Source organism: Oncorhynchus mykiss, chromosome 8, assembly GCF_013265735.2.
Source record: "Oncorhynchus mykiss isolate Arlee chromosome 8, USDA_OmykA_1.1, whole genome shotgun sequence".
Lineage (NCBI taxonomy): Eukaryota > Metazoa > Chordata > Actinopteri > Salmoniformes > Salmonidae > Oncorhynchus > Oncorhynchus mykiss.
This window is the reverse complement of record NC_048572.1, coordinates 2,286,309-2,301,742: the sequence shown is the minus strand read 5'-3', so window position 1 is coordinate 2,301,742 and position 15,434 is coordinate 2,286,309. Positions and strand designations below refer to the sequence as shown.

Sequence of the window (15,434 nt, the reverse complement as noted above, 5' to 3'; positions counted from 1 at the left end):
GAGAAGTGGACAGAGAAGTGGACAGAGAAGTGGACAGAGAAGTGGACGAGAGTGGACAGAGAATAGAAAGGAGAATAGAGAGGAGAGAGAGGAGAGAGAGAGAGTAGAGAGGAGAGTAGAGAGAGAGTCGAGAGAGAGTAGAGAGAGGAGAGAAAGAGAATAGAGAGGAGAAAAAGAAAATAGAGAGAGGAGGAGAAAGAGAATAGAGAGAGAGAGAAGAGAATAGAGAGGAGAGAGAAGAGGAGAAGAGAGAGAAGCTGAGAGAGAAGAGAGAGAAACGAGAGAGAGAATAGACAGTCATAGAGAGGAGAGAGAGAATAGAGAGGAGAGAAATAGAGAGGAGAGAAAGAGATATAGAGGAGAGAGAGATAGAGAGAGGAGAGAGAGAAATAGAGAGAGGAGAGAGGAATAGAGAGGAGAGCAAAGAGAATAGAGCGGAGAGACGAGAATAGAGAGGAGAGCGAAATCGAATCGAGAGAGAGAAGAGGCGAGGAGAGAGAGAGATAGAGAGGAGAGAGAGATAGAGAGGGACGAAAGGAATATGAGGAGAGAGAATGCGAATAGAGGAGAGGAGAGCGAGGGGGAGAGGAAGAGGACGAAGAAGGACAGAGAATCGGACAGAGAAGAGGACAGAGAAGAGGACAGAGAAGTGACAGAGAAGTGGACAGAGAAGTGGACAGAGAAGTGGACAGAGAAGTGGAGAGAGAGGAGGAGAGAGAGGAGAGAGAGAGAGAGGAGAGAGGAGAGAAGAGATAGAGAGAGGAGAGAGAGAGATAGAGAGGAGAGAGGAGAGAGAGAGAGAGAGAGAAGAGAGAGAGAGAGGAGAAAAGGAGAGAGAATAGACAGAAATAGAGAGGGAGAGAAATAGAAGAGGAGAGGAGAATAGAGAGGAGAGAAAGAGATAGAGACGAAAAGAGAGAATAGAATAGAGAGGAGAGAGAAGAGGAGGAGGAGAGAGAGAATAGAGAGGAGAGAGAGAATAGAGAGGAGAGAGAGAGAGAGAGAAGAGAGGAGAATAAAGAGAGAATAGGAGGAGAGAGAGGAGAGAGAGGAGAGAGGAGAATAAAGAGAATAGAGAGAGGAGAGAGAGAATAGAGAGAGGAGAGAGAGAATAGAGAGAGAGAGAGAGAATAGAGAGAGAGAGAGAGAGAATAGAGAGAGGAGAGAGAGAATAGAGAGAGGAGAGAGAGAATAGAGAGAATAGAGAGAGGAGAGAGAGAGGAGAGAGCGAATAGAGAGAAGAGGAGAGAGAAGAGGAGAGAGAGGAGAGAGAAGAGAGAGAGAAGAGGAGAGAGAAGAGGAGAGAGAAGAGAGAAGAGAGAGAGAGAGAGAGAGAGAGAGAGAAGAGAGAGAGAGAGAGAGAGAGAGAGGAGAGAGAGAGAAGAGACAGGAGAATAGTGAGAGGAGAGAGAATGGAGAGAGAGAATAGAGAGAGGAGAGAGAATAGAGGGGAGAGAAAGAGAATAGAGAGAGGAGAGAAAGAGAATAGAGGGAGAGAAAGCGAATAGAGGGAGAGAGAGAAGAGGAGAGAGAAGAGAGAGAGAAGAGAGACAAGAAGTGGACAGAGAAGTGGACAGAGAAGTGGACAGAGAAGTGGACAGAGAATAGACAGGAGAATAGACAGGAGAATAGACAGGAGAATAGAGAGAGAGAGGAGAGAGAATAGAGAGGAGAGAGAAGAGGAGAAGAGAGAGAGAATAGAGAGGAGAGAGGAGAGAGAAGAGAGAGAAAGAGAGAGAGAGAGAGAGAAGAGAGAGAGAAAGAGAGAGAATAGACAGGAAATAGAGAGGAGAGAGAGAATAGAGAGAGGAGAGAGAGAATAGAGAGGAGAGAAAGAGAATAGAGAGGAGAGAGAAATAGAAAAGAGGAGAGAGAAGAGGAGAGGAGAGAGAGAATAGAGAGAGGAGAGAGAGAATAGAGAGGAGAGAAAGAGAATAGAGAGGAGAGAGAAATAGAAAAGAGAGGAGAGAAGAGGAGAGGAGAGAGAGATAGAGAGAGAGAGAGAGAATAGAGAGGAGAGAGAGAGAATAGAGAGGAGAGAGAGAGAATAGAGAGAGTTTGAGTTTACTTTTACAGGGACAGTGCACATTAATCAACGTTTCAGTAAAAGTGCCGGTTTTATAGCCAGCCGGCTAATTTTCAGAGAATAGAGAGAGAGAATAGAGAGAGGAGAGAGAGAAATAGAATAGAGAGGAGAGAGAGAATAGAGAGGAGAGAGAGAATAGAGAGGAGAGAGAGACTAGAGAGGAGAGAATAGAGAGGAGAGAGAGAATAGAGGAGGACAGAGAAGAGAGGAGAGAGAGAATAGAGAGGAGAGAGAGAGAGAATAGAGAGGAGAGAGAGAGAGAGAATAGAGAGGAGAGAGAGAGAGAGAATAGAGAGGAGAGAGAGAGAATAGAGAGGAGAGAGGATAGGAGAGAGAGAATAGAGAGAGGATAGGAGAGAGACTAGAGAGAGGAGAGTGGCAAAAGAGGAGAGAGAGAAAGGAAAGGAGAGAAGGATAGAGAGAGAAGAGGAGTGGCAAGAGAGGAGAGTAGAGAGGGAGAGAGGGAGAGAGGACGAATAGGGTGTTTTCCGGTGGTGGTCCATTTTGAGTCAGAAGATGCATGTCTCTGAAGGTAGGACTGCTGCGTCAGAGGACGGGTGGGGGGACACTCCTATTACACTGCACCCACACACCTATTGGGCTATACTGATGTACACACTGCCCAACTCTGTGGCCAGTAAAGGTTACTGCAAGCTCCACTCTGTTGCTCTGTGGGTGGAGTGGGATTTGGAGCCACAGACACCTTATGGAGCCATGATATCCTCCCTAGTACCAGTACCATTAACAAGGGGATGATTGCAACGTTTTTCTTATGTCATTTAATTTTGTTAAAACAAGGAAGAGACACCTTCCCTTGCTAGTAGTAGCTAGCTGGCAGTCTGGCTAGGTGGCTTTAGCGTGGCTAAAAACATAGCAAGCTAGTTAACCGTTAACACCTTCATGTCAAATAATCAGATGTATAATAAAAACACAAGCCCAGGAAATATTTCTACTTGCTGGTGTAACCTACAACATTATCCCTGTTTAATATAGTGCGTGTGTATTAATTCCAATATCGGCTAAAAATAGATCATGTTTTGGTAATGGAGAAGAGCAGGCTACATAGAGCAGGTTCCTCCATGTCACAATAGCCTGGAATCACTAGTTATTACTTCTAAATACATTTTGGCTGAATTGTTGTAGTTTGGTTTACCATTTGAATAGTAACCTAAATAACAGCGGTTTACAAACTAGGGATCGCCTGATATGAAAATAAGGTTGCGGGAGAATTTCCAAAACCCTGAAGAAAAAATAAATTATATATTCTAATATCATCTATTTATGTCAAAATGATTGTAGTGTGATTAACATGAAAATAAATAATTATAATCTAAGAATTACAATTCAATGAGAGAGCACCCTAATGGGATCATGGGATAAGGCAGCACTTGACCGTTGTACTTGAATCATTCCTACGGTGAATGACTAGCTACACTATGAAACCCCACACTATTGAATCATTCCCATGGTGAATGACTAGCTACACTATGAAACCACACACTATTGAATCATTCCATGGTGAATGACTAGCTACACTATTGAATCATTCCTACGGTGAATGACTAGCTACACTATGAAACCACACACTATTGAATCATTCCCATGGTGAATGACTAGCTACACTATTGAATCATTCCTAAAGTGAATGACTAGCTACACTATGAAACCACACACTATTGAATCATTCCTACAGTGAATGACTAGCTACACTATGAATCATTCCTACGGTGAATGACTAGCTACACTATGAAACCACACACTATTGAATCATTCCTACAGTGAATGACTAGCTACACTATGAATCATTCCCATGGTGAATGACTAGCTACACTATGAAACCACACACTATTGAATCATTCCTACAGTGAATGACTAGCTACACAATGAAACCACACACTATTGCAGGGACTTTGATGTTACCGGACGCAGAGGAGAAACTCACATCAATGCCTGTGTCAGATAACACCGTTAAACTAAGAATTTATACTCTGATGAATGACTCAAGAACTCCCCAGACTATGCTCTCCAAATGGACGTCAGCTGTGAGGACCGAGATGCCCATGCTTTGACTTTTGTTGGATAAACATGTTGGGGGATGCTGTTCATGTGGACATATTGTTCTTTCTCATGATTACAGAGCATGAAATGAAATATGGGATGTTCAGTGAGTTGCTATATTGATAAAAAAAAAAAACAGATTCCATGGGATGGAATGGTGCGCTTTTGTACAGATGGGTCTCCATCCATTACGGGACATAGGGCAGGCCTCCACACTACAGTTACAGATGGGTCTCCATCCATTACGGGACATAGGGCAGGCCTCCACACTACAGTTACAGATGGGTCTCCATCCATTACAGGACATAGGGCAGGCCTCCACACTACAGTGATGGATGGTCTCCATCCATTACAGGACATAGGGCAGGCCTCCACACTACAGTTACAGATGGGTCTCCCATCCATTACAGGACATAGGGCAGGCCTCCACACTACAGTTATGGATGGGTCTCCATCCATTACAGGACATAGGGCAGGCCTCCACACTACAGTGATGGATGGGTCTCCATCCATTACGGGACATAGGGCAGGCCTCCACACTACAGTTACAGATGGGTCTCCATCCATTACGGGACATAGGGCAGGCCTCCACACTACAGTTACAGATGGGTCTCCATCCATTACAGGACATAGGGCAGGCCTCCACACTACAGTGATGGATGGGTCTCCATCCCATTACGGGACATAGGGGCAGGCCTCCACACTACAGTGATGGATGGGTCTCCATCCATTACAGGACATAGGGCAGGCCTCCACACTACAGTTACAGATGGGTCTCCATCCATTACAGGACATAGGGCAGGCCTCCACACTACAGTGATGGATGGGTCTCCATCCATTACGGGACATATGGCAGGCCTCCACACTACAGTTACAGATGGGTCTCCATCCATTACAGGACATAGGGCAGGCCTCCACACTACAGTTACAGATGGGTCTCCATCCATTACAGGACATAGGGCAGGCCTCCACACTACAGTTACAGATGGGTCTCCATCCATTACGGGACATAGGGCAGGCCTCCACACTACAGTTACAGATGGGTCTCCATCCATTACGGGACATAGGGCAGGCCTCCACACTACAGTGATGGATGGGTCTCCATCCATTACAGGACATAGGGCAGGCCTCCACACTACAGTGATGGATGGGTCTCCATCCATTACAGGACATAGGGCAGGCCTCCACACTACAGTTTACAGATGGGTCTCCATCCATTACGGGACATAGGGCAGGCCTCCACACTACAGTTACAGATGGGTCTCCATCCATTACAGGACATAGGGCAGGCCTCCACACTACAGTTACAGATGGGTCTCCATCCATTACGGGACATAGGGCAGGCCTCCACACTACAGTTACAGATGGGTCTCCATCCATTAAGGGACATAGGGCAGGCCTCCACACTACAGTTACAGATGGGTCTCCATCCATTACAGGACATAGGGCAGGCCTCCACACTACAGTTACAGATGGGTCTCCATCCATTACAGGACATAGGGCAGAGCCTCCACACTACAGTGATGGATGGGTCTCCATGTGTGACACACAGACAGCGACAGACACACAGACACACAAGACAGCGACAGACACACAGACAGCGACAGACAGCGACAGACACACAGACAGCGACAGACACACAGACAGCGACAGACAGCGACAGACCTCACAGACAGCGACAGACTCACAGACAGCGACAAAACACAGACTTCTAAACCAGCTGTCATCCGTAAAATGTTTTGGTCTGGTATAGTCTGGTGGTGACTGTAGCCTGTCTTGGGTCTGGTACAGTCTGGTGGTGACTGTAGTCTGTAGCCTGTCTTGGGCCAGGTACATTCTGGTGGTGACTGTAGCCTGTCTTGGGTCTGGTACAGTCTGGTGGTGACTGTAGTCTGTAGCCTGTCTTGGGTCTGGTACAGTCTGGTGGTGACTGTAGCATGTCTTGGTCTAGTACAGTCTGCTGGTGACTGTAGCCTGTCTTGGGTCTGGTACAGTCTGGTGGTCACTGTAGCCTGTCTTGGGTCTGGAACAGTCCTGGTGGTGACTGTAGCCTGTCTTGGGTCTGGAACAGTCTGGTGGTGACTGTAGTCTGTAGCCTGTCTTGGGCCAGGTACATTCTGGTGGTGACTGTAGCCTGTCTTGGGTCTGGTACAGTCTGGTGGTGACTGTAGTCTGTAGCCTGTCTTGGGTCTGGTACAGTCTGGTGGTGACTGTAGCATGTCTTGGTCTAGTACAGTCTGCTGGTGACTGTAGCCTGTCTTGGGTCTGGTACAGTCTGGTGGTCACTGTAGCCTGTCTTGGGTCTGGAACAGTCTGGTGGTGACTGTAGCCTGTCTTGGGTCTGGAACAGTCTGGTGGTGACTGTAGCCTGTCTTGGGTCTGGAACAGTCTGGTGGTGACTGTAGCCTGTCTTGGGTCTGGAACAGTCTGGTGGTGACTGTAGCCTGTCTTGGGTCTGGAACAGTCTGGTGGTGACTGTAGCCTGTCTTGGGTCTGGAACAGTCTGGTGGTGACTGTAGCCTGTCTTGGGTCTGGAACAGTCTGGTGGTGACTGTAGCCTGTCTTGGGTCTGGTACAGTCTGGTGGTGACTGTAGCCTGTCTTGGGTCTGGAACAGTCTGGTGGTGACTGTAGCCTGTCTTGGGCCAGGTACATTCTGGTGGTGACTGTAGCCTGTCTTGGGTCTGGTACAGTCTGGTGGTGACTGTAGTCTGTAGCCTGTCTTGGGTCTGGTACAGTCTGGTGGTGACTGTAGTCTGTAGCCTGTGTTGGGTCTGGTACAGTCTGGTGGTGACTGTAGCCTGTCTTGGGTCTAGTACAGTCTGGTGGTGACTGTAGTCTGTAGCCTGTCTTGGGTCTGGAACAGTCTGGTGGTGACTGTAGTCTGTAGCCTGTCTTGGGTCTGGAACAGTCTGGTGGTGACTGTAGTCTGTAGCCTGTCTTGGGTCTGGAACAGTCTGGTGGTGACTGTAGTCTGTAGCCTGTCTTGGGCCAGGTACATTCTGGTGGTGACTGTAGCCTGTCTTGGGTCTAGTACAGTCTGGTGGTGACTGTAGTCTGTAGTCTGTCTTGGGTCTGGTACAGTCTGGTGGTGACTGTAGTCTGTAGCCTGTCTTGGGTCTGGTACAGTCTGGTGGTGACTGTAGCCTGTCTTGGTCTAATACAGTCTGGTGGTGACTGTCGCCTGTCTTGGGTCTGGTACAGTCTGGTGGTGACTGTAGCCTGTCTTGGTCTAATACAGTCTGGTGGTGACTGTCGCCTGTCTTGGGTCTGGTATAGTGTGGTGGTGACTGTAGCATGTCTTGGGTCTGGTACAGTCTGGTGGTGACTGTAGTCTGTAGCCTGTCTTGGGTCTGGTACAGTCTGGTGGTGACTGTAGCCTGTCTTGGTCTAATACAGTCTGGTGGTGACTGTCGCCTGTCTTGGGTCTGGTATAGTGTGGTGGTGACTGTAGCATGTCTTGGTCTAGTACAGTCTGCTGGTGACTGTAGCCTGTGTTGGGTGTGGTACAGTCTGGTGGTGACTGTAGTCTGTAGCCTGTGTTGGGTGTGGTACAGTCTGGTGGTGACTGTAGTCTGTAGTCTGTGTTGGGTCTGGTACAGTCTGGTGGTGACTGTAGCCTGTGTTGGGTCTGGTACAGTCTGGCGGTGACTGTAGTCTGTAGCCTGTGTTGGGTCTGGTACAGTCTGGCGGTGACTGTAGCCTGTAGCCTGTGTTGGGTCTGGTACAGTCTGGCGGTGACTGTAGCCTGTCTTGGCTCTGGTACAGTCTGGATGTGACTGTAGTCTGTAGCCTGTCTTGGGTCTGGAACAGTCTGGTGGTGACTGTAGCCTGTCTTGGGTCTGGAACAGTCTGGTGGTGACTGTAGCCTGTCTTGGGTCTGGAACAGTCTGGTGGTGACTGTAGTCTGTAGTAAAATCTTTGAAATGGTTGCATTTATATTTTGTACAGGGTAAATAAACTAGCATTTATGAAGCCAACAAACACATTCCTCACACGGTAGGAATAGATTTCTTCCCATGTTTATAAAAAAATAATAATAAAAAAATAGAAGTACCTTGCTCCCAAAACACATTTTCTGGAGACTTGTGGGCAGAGTGATGACATCACCCCCTGTATGTGCTTTCAATAGCCGGAATTCCTCCAGACTGAGGAGGAATCCTCACAATACGCCCCTGACCACCTCCTGAAGTGGTCAGACAGATCTCAACACAATCTGAACCAGTCTTTTCAACGCGCTCTTCGTATTCTGATAGCAAAAGTTGCATATAAGTATCAAGTGTAGACACAGCCATCTAGACCCAGCCTCCACCTGGGAACTCAAGAAAAAACGAGCTCCGACAGGGAAAAATTGTTTTGAATTGTCATCCAACTCGGTACTCGAAGTTGAGAACTCTGTCATCTTCTAGCGCTCCGACCTGAAGATCACTGACAGGTTAACAGTTGTCTTGAAAGCACCATAAAACCATTTGCCAGCTCATATCTGTGTGAAGCTGGGTTCAGTGTTCTCATAGCTGCTATCACATCCAACCTAAATTGATATTTGGTTTTAATGCAGATGAGAGCACTGAATCCAGCATCACACAGATACGGCCTAGCAAAGGGTCGGTCGTCTACCATTAGTTTTATGGTGCTTTGAAGACAACTGGAAACTCTGAAAAATATTAGGTCAAATCATGATATCAGTGATCTTCAGGTCAGAGCTCTAGCAAGAGGTCTGAGTTCGATTTGAAATTTCGAGTTGGTTGACCTTTCAAACCTATTTTTCCCCAGTCGGAGCTCGTTTTCCACCCCAATTTCCCAGTTGTTTCAACGCGGCAGCAAAAGCGACAAAAGACAAGAGTGACGCCATCATCATGAATTGTTTATGATTTCAGAAGAGTAAAACTTAGCAGATGTTTTTAGAATCTTCCTCACATACCAAGACATAGAGATCCGTGAAAGCTAGCTATCAAAGCCCCTTGCCTGACAACTATGACTAAAAATGTTTATATAGTGTACGAATGTATATCATTAGACAGCTAACGATCCATTCTACGTGAAAGCTGTCACAGTCTGGTGGCCTGGCAAGCCAGCATTTCAAAATACATAACCGGTTATACTACTTGGTTTCTCTGAAACTAGACTAGTTAGTTGACAACCGAGGGCCACCAGATAGCTAGGTAACGTAAGTTAAATCTACACATTGTACATGTATGTTACCCAACCAGCTAGTCAGCTAGCGAATGTTAGCGAACAAATAAGTGAAATTTAGAAATTAATCAGGCATAATGTACCAAAAAAAAACTGGTTAGTTTGTGACTGACAGGTCATTTTAAAACGTTTTTAAAAAAACGAACCATTTAGTACACTAACTAGCTAGTTTGGAGAGTTCAGCAAACTTGCACCATGGGCCTTTTTGTTAGACGCTATTTAGGGACCGTCAGTCATCGTGACAGTTGAAATATCTACGTCAACGAAGCTACGGGTGGCGATTTATTAGCGAGAATTTTCCCCCGCAGAATCCATACAGCTGTGGTCCCCCCAGTAGTGTTGACACCCCTGTCCCGATAACTCACCTATGGTGGAGATGAAGGTGGTATTGAAGGCGTCGTCTGAGAAGCGGAACAGCACGCATGTCTTCCCCACGCCCGAGTCCCCGATCAGCAGGAGCTTGAAGAGCAGGTCGTAGGTCTTCTTCGCCATCGATAGACAAGTTGTGTTCGCCGGACAGAGCAGAAACTATCTCCCGCAGGTCTAGAGCCAGCCTGAGTTACAAGCAGAGGAACGGTCTGTAATATTTGAGTTATGTTGATATCTAGTTGGCTAGTTAGCTATATACCACCAGGGGTAGCGTGTCGCAACAGTAACCGAAGAGTAACCAAGACGGGTTTTCTTACAGCATTTGAATTAAAAACCACAACAACAACAAAAAATGGTATCCCGTGTGATTCCCCCTTTTCCACTCTCTTTCTCTCGCACTGTCGGGACAAAATGGCTCCCCTCCCCGACTTACTCTTTCTTCAAACTACCAGCGAGCTCATTAAAATTATTGGCATTCCCCGTCATTACAACCGCCTCGGGACTTGCGATCGAGAAGATTTGTAAATTTTCGTAGGTTAAAAAGTGTGTAAATTAACGATATTGTTACAATTATTTGTTTTGTCGATGATTAGACCCCGAAACAAACGACAGCCGTGACGTCGCCTTCAAATGCAGGCACCACCGCGACACTCTAGCTTACGTCTGTTTTCCGCCCCTTCTGTCAAAATCTCGCTCGGTGATTGGCTCACATCACTGCTTTCCAAATATACATCTGAATCCGATTGGTCAGATTGTCAAGGAGTAAAAAGGCGTAATTTAGGTTGACTTGTAGAAAGGGCAAATGTTTTTCTGCATGACCATACCGGAACAATCCCAGGCTCGGACTCTCCGTTCCACTACAGATTGAACAATGAAACATATATTTTCCCGGATGTATAAATGTGAAGCATCCGGTTAATGTTTCCCCTCTACCAAATATGGTGGTGAGAGGAAGCCCAATGGAAGCCTAATGACCGGCAGTTGGAGAAGATGGGGCGAGATGGATTTTGGCCGAGATTCTGCTCATTTTCTCATCGATGGAACATTTGATCTCAATGGCGTTTTCTGTTTCTAAAATTAACATTTGTTACGCACAGAGTGGACAGAGTTTTCTATACTTTATTATTTTCCAACGTTTCTTAAAAATTGCGTTGTTTAGAAGGAGTGCAAAGGTGAATTGAATTATTGGACAGGAACGCTTCATGGAGTTTGCGTTCCCTAACGGAAATATGCAAATACATGGTAGAACGCGCCAATGGGTTCTCGCTAACTCGTGCTTGGCTCTGCCCACCTCCTTGCTTGTTCTGCCCACTATGATTCATTTGCTCCCGTTGGAAACAACAGGCTGTGGTCTATCTTGGGTTATTTATAAAAAATCTTTGGTTCCACTGGTGGAAATTGAACTTTTTTGAAATCCAAAATGGCCACCGGTTCCCGTCCGTGCTGGTCGGGGTGTGTTTGCTGGTTGGTGTCTGGCCAGAGGTTTGACGATCCCAGCGATGAGTCAAGCTGAATGATGTCATAAATTCTCATGTTCATGTAGTGGGTGTTACCAATCACTCTACATTCTGCTACTTTAGTACCGTTTCAGTACTTTCCATGGGGCAGTGACTTTTTTAAATTATTAACACATCAAACATAACAATAATATTTAGTAATTTCCCTCTTCTAAACTGACAGTGTCTGGGTGCCTTGTTTCAACACAAGAATGCCATATAAAAAAAACAGAACTGTCTCTTTTGGTTTGTTCCATCCTGACCAACTCATCACTCGGATGACAGGAAGTAGACTTAATTTCAGCAGATCCATTATATTGACCAGATACTCAAGTAGCCAATCTAACAAATAAAATAAATGGGAGGAGGCAAGATCAGGTGGGGCCGCTCTAGCCAATGAGAGGGCAGATATGCGTGTGAACAACAGGCACAACTCCAATGTAAAGTGTTATTTTCTCAAAGTTGCCAGGATGTCATGTGTCCTACGTATCAATACACTCAAAACAACCTAAGCACTATGAAACTTATATTTGATCAAATACACCATACGTACCAAATAAGCCATACACAAATAAGCCATACACGTTTTCATTGACCTCCATTCAAAAACTCTTCGCTTGTCGAGCGAAAAAGAACAACACCTACTGGAGAAGACAGATTTTGGGCCCAGTTATCCCTCTCACTTTGCCTCTTCCTCTCTGACTTCACTAACTTACTGACTAGTGATGGGAAGTTCAGTCTTCACTTACTGACTAGTGATGGGAAGTTCAGTCTTCACTTACTGACTAGTGATGGGAAGTTCAGTCTTCACTTACTGACTAGTGATGGGAAGTTCAATTTGTTGATTGCTAGGCATCCAAATAAGATTATTTCTAGATGCATTTGAACTGAGTTCTAGTTGTGGCCGCAACCGGACTAGATCGTGAACGACTCTTGACAGAATGCATTGCTTGTCTGCCGTGAGGGTGATAAGCTACAATGTCATTCACGAACTGCAGCCCCCCCCAAACAATTTTTACTGGTTGGAGTTTGTTGAGTAGAGGCTGTGTATGTCTTGGTTCCATAAAACTGTGTCCATCATAACATTCAATAATGAATTCATTGCATTCATTTTTGCACCATGTGATCAATGATTAGTTCTAAACATGTGTTGTTCTTGTCTATGCTCATGATCTATTTCCCTGTGTGCATTTGACAGACAGACAGGTGGTCGGATGACATCTCTGGATCCGCTGAGCCAAGGAGCGTGTATTAATCCTGCTGTAGGACTCATTGCGGACAGCACTAGCAGGTCAAACAAACTATTAAAATGAACGAGTCACTCAGAAAAATTAATCATGACTCTCAAGTCAGTAAAAAGAGTCCTTTGAAAATACTGCATTTTTTGTGAACTGTACATCACCTTTACTGACCAGCTGTGTGTGTGTGTGTGTGTGTGTGTGTGTGTGTGTGTGTGTGTGTCTATTATCTAACTACAACCTATCCAGATATGTGTACACTACTGCTAAACCAGTGTTTCTGAAGGGAATTAATCAATCAACCAGGATATGCTCTCAAGCCCTTCAGCCAAGTACACACAGACACACGCAGTAAATACAGGACATCCCTCTACATGTTCTGAACTTGTCTCCCACCAGACCCTCTGCTGCCACTGCTGGTGAGATGGTGAACTGCAGGCGCAGCATCATCACTAAGAACCAGCAGGTGGTACTGTTGCTTCATATTTCATCACCTAGCTCCATCTCAATAGTCGACATGGGGTTTTCTCGTTTGTGAAAAAGACCATCCTCCATCCTCTCTCCTTTGTGCCGGAAACCGATAAGTGGTCGAGTAGTGTGTCAATTCGTTAGTAGGCAAATGGAAGACTGTCCTCCCCTCTCGATAGGCACTTTTCTGAAAGCGTGAACCGCTGCTTTTAACCATGGAAAGGTGACTGGGAATATCGTTGGATACAAAAAGTGTAGTTATTCCATCTGTAAGGCAATCAAACAGGCAAAACGTCAGTACAGGGACAAAGTATAGTCGCAATTCAACGGCTCAGACAGGAGTCATCTGGTGTGATGGGACAAAATTAACATGTGTGAAGTCTGGTCAGCATGTAAGAATGCTGTTCATTGTCTATAGCTCAGCATACAACACCATAGTACCCTCCAAGCTCATCATCAAGCTCGGGGCCCTGGGTCTGAAACCCGCCCTGTGCAACTGGGTCCTGGACTTCCTGACGGCCCGCCCCCAGGTGGTGAAGGTAGGAAACATCACCTCCACTTCACTGATCCTCAACACTGGGGCCCCACAAGGGTGCGTTCTCAGCCCCCTCCTGTACTCCCTGTTCACTCATGACTGCGTGGCCATGCACGTCTTCAACTCAATCATCAAGTTTGCAGACGACACGACCATAGTAGGCCTGATTACCAACAATGACGAGACATCCTGCAGGGAGGAGGTGAGGGCCCTGGGAGAGTGGTGCCAGGAAAATAACCTTTCCCTCACCGTCAACAAAACAAAGGAGCTGATCGTGGACTTCAAGAATTAGCAGAGGGAGCATCCCCCATCCACATTGATGTGAACGCAGTGGAGAAGGTGGAAAGCTTCAAGTTCCTCAGTGTACACATCACTGACGATCTGAAATGGTCCACCCACACAGACAGTGTGGTGAAGAAGGCACAACAGCACCTCTTCAACCTCAGGAGGCTGAAGAAATTTGGCCTAGCCCCTAAAACCCTCACATACTTTTACAGATGCACAATGTCACCGGAAGGCCAAAAAGATCATCAAGGACATCAACCACCTGAGCTACAGCCTGTTCACCTCACTATCATCCACAAGGCGAGATCAGTACAGGTGCATCAAAGCTGGGACCAAGAGACAGAAGCTTTTTTTCAGTCTCAAGGCCATCAGACTGTTAAATAGCCATCACTAGCCAGCTACCACCAACTTACTCAACCCTGCAACTTAGAGGCTGCTGTCCTGTATACATAGACTTGGAATCACTGGTCACTTTAATAATGGAACACTTGTCACTTTAATAATGTTGACATACTGCTTTACTCATTTCATATGTATATACTGTATTCTATTAGACTATTTTAGTCAATGCCACTCCTACATTTCTCAATCTAATATTTATATATATCTTAATTGCATTATTTTACTTTTAGATTTGTGTGTCTTGTTATGAATTGTTAGATATTACTGCACTGTTGGAGCTAGGAACACAAGAATTTTGCTACACCGCAATAACATCTGCTGAAAATGTGTATGTGACCAATAACATCTGCTGAAAATGTGTATGTGACCAATAACATCTGCTGAAAATGTGTATGTGACCAATAACATCTGCTGAAAATGTGTATGTGACCAATAACATCTGCTGAAAATGTGTATGTGACCAATAACATCTGCTGAAAATGTGTATGTGACCAATAACATCTGCTGAATATGAGTATGTGACCAATAACATCTGCTGAAAATGTGTATGTGACCAATAACATCTGCTGAATATGAGTATGTGACCAATAACATCTGCTGAAAATGAGTATGTGACCAATAACATCTGCTGAAAATGTGTGTGACCAATAACATCTGCTGAAAATGTGTATGTGACCAATAACATCTGCTGAAAATGAGTATGTGACCAATAACATCTGCTGAAAATGTGTATGTGACCAATAACATCTGCTGAATATGAGTATGTGACCAATAACATCTGCTGAAAATGTGTATGTGACCAATAACATCTGCTGAATATGAGTATGTGACCAATAACATCTGCTGAAAATGAGTATGTGACCAATAACATCTGCTGAAAATGTGTATGTGACCAATAACATCTGCTGAAAATGTGTATGTGACCAATAACATCTGTTAAATATGGACCAATAACATCTGTTAAATATGGACCAATAACATCTGCTGAAAATGAGTATGTGACCAATAACATCTGCTGAATATGTATATGTGACCAATAACATCTGCTGAAAATGTGTATGTGACCAATAACATCTGCTGAAAATGTGTATGTGACCAATAACATCTGCTGAAAATGAGTATGTGACCAATAACATCTGCTGAAAATGTGTATGTGACCAATAACATCTGCTGAAAATGAGTATGTGACCAATAACATCTGCTGAATATGTGTATGTGACCAATAACATCTGCTGAAAATGAGTATGTGACCAATAACATCTGCTGAATATGTGTATGTGACCAATAACATCTGCTGAAAATGTG

General features: G+C 45.2%; 2 protein-coding genes across 5 annotated transcripts in view; both read right to left on the bottom strand.

Annotated features, from left to right (window-relative positions):
• The window catches only part of LOC110523088 (ras-related protein Rab-10), a 59,604-nt gene extending 49,243 nt beyond the window's left edge, over positions 1 to 10,361 (bottom strand). The window contains exon 1 of the mRNA XM_036984560.1: positions 9,702 to 10,361. Coding sequence (XP_036840455.1) covers positions 9,702 to 9,828 — 127 coding nt within the window. The 5' untranslated portion in view covers positions 9,829 to 10,361. The remainder of the gene's footprint in view (positions 1 to 9,701) is intronic.
• LOC118965479 lies at positions 5,860 to 9,375 on the bottom strand. 4 transcript variants are annotated; one of them, XM_036984556.1, is made up of 4 exons: positions 7,919 to 9,375; positions 6,862 to 7,752; positions 6,196 to 6,398; positions 5,860 to 6,043 (listed from the first exon to the last, which is right to left on the bottom strand). In XM_036984556.1, exons 1-4 carry the CDS (start codon positions 8,077 to 8,079, stop codon positions 5,868 to 5,870), a joined length of 1,431 nt encoding a protein of 476 aa, XP_036840451.1. In that variant the 5' UTR covers positions 8,080 to 9,375; the 3' UTR covers positions 5,860 to 5,867. The 4 variants fall into 4 exon arrangements, with proteins under 4 accessions (XP_036840451.1, XP_036840454.1, XP_036840453.1 ...); XM_036984559.1 differs by having other exon boundaries at positions 5,995 to 6,240; positions 6,279 to 6,398; positions 7,919 to 9,373; XM_036984558.1 differs by having other exon boundaries at positions 5,995 to 6,240; positions 6,279 to 6,323; positions 6,779 to 7,752; positions 7,919 to 9,369.
• Positions 10,362 to 15,434: the final 5,073 nt, after the last annotated feature.

Excerpts from the sequence above, each read along its gene's own strand:
- LOC118965479 (XM_036984556.1), bottom strand. The coding sequence starts at position 8,079 with ATGCAACCATTTCAAAGATTTTACTACAGACTACAGTCACCACCAGAC. Across the intron at positions 7,753-7,918 it reads AGGCTACAGACTACAGTCAC|CACCAGACTGTACCAGACCC; the intron begins ATCCAGACTGTA and ends GGCTACAGTCAC. Across the intron at positions 6,399-6,861 it reads CTGTACCAGACCCAAGACAG|GCTACAGTCACCAGCAGACT; the intron begins GCTACAGACTAC and ends GACCCAAGACAG.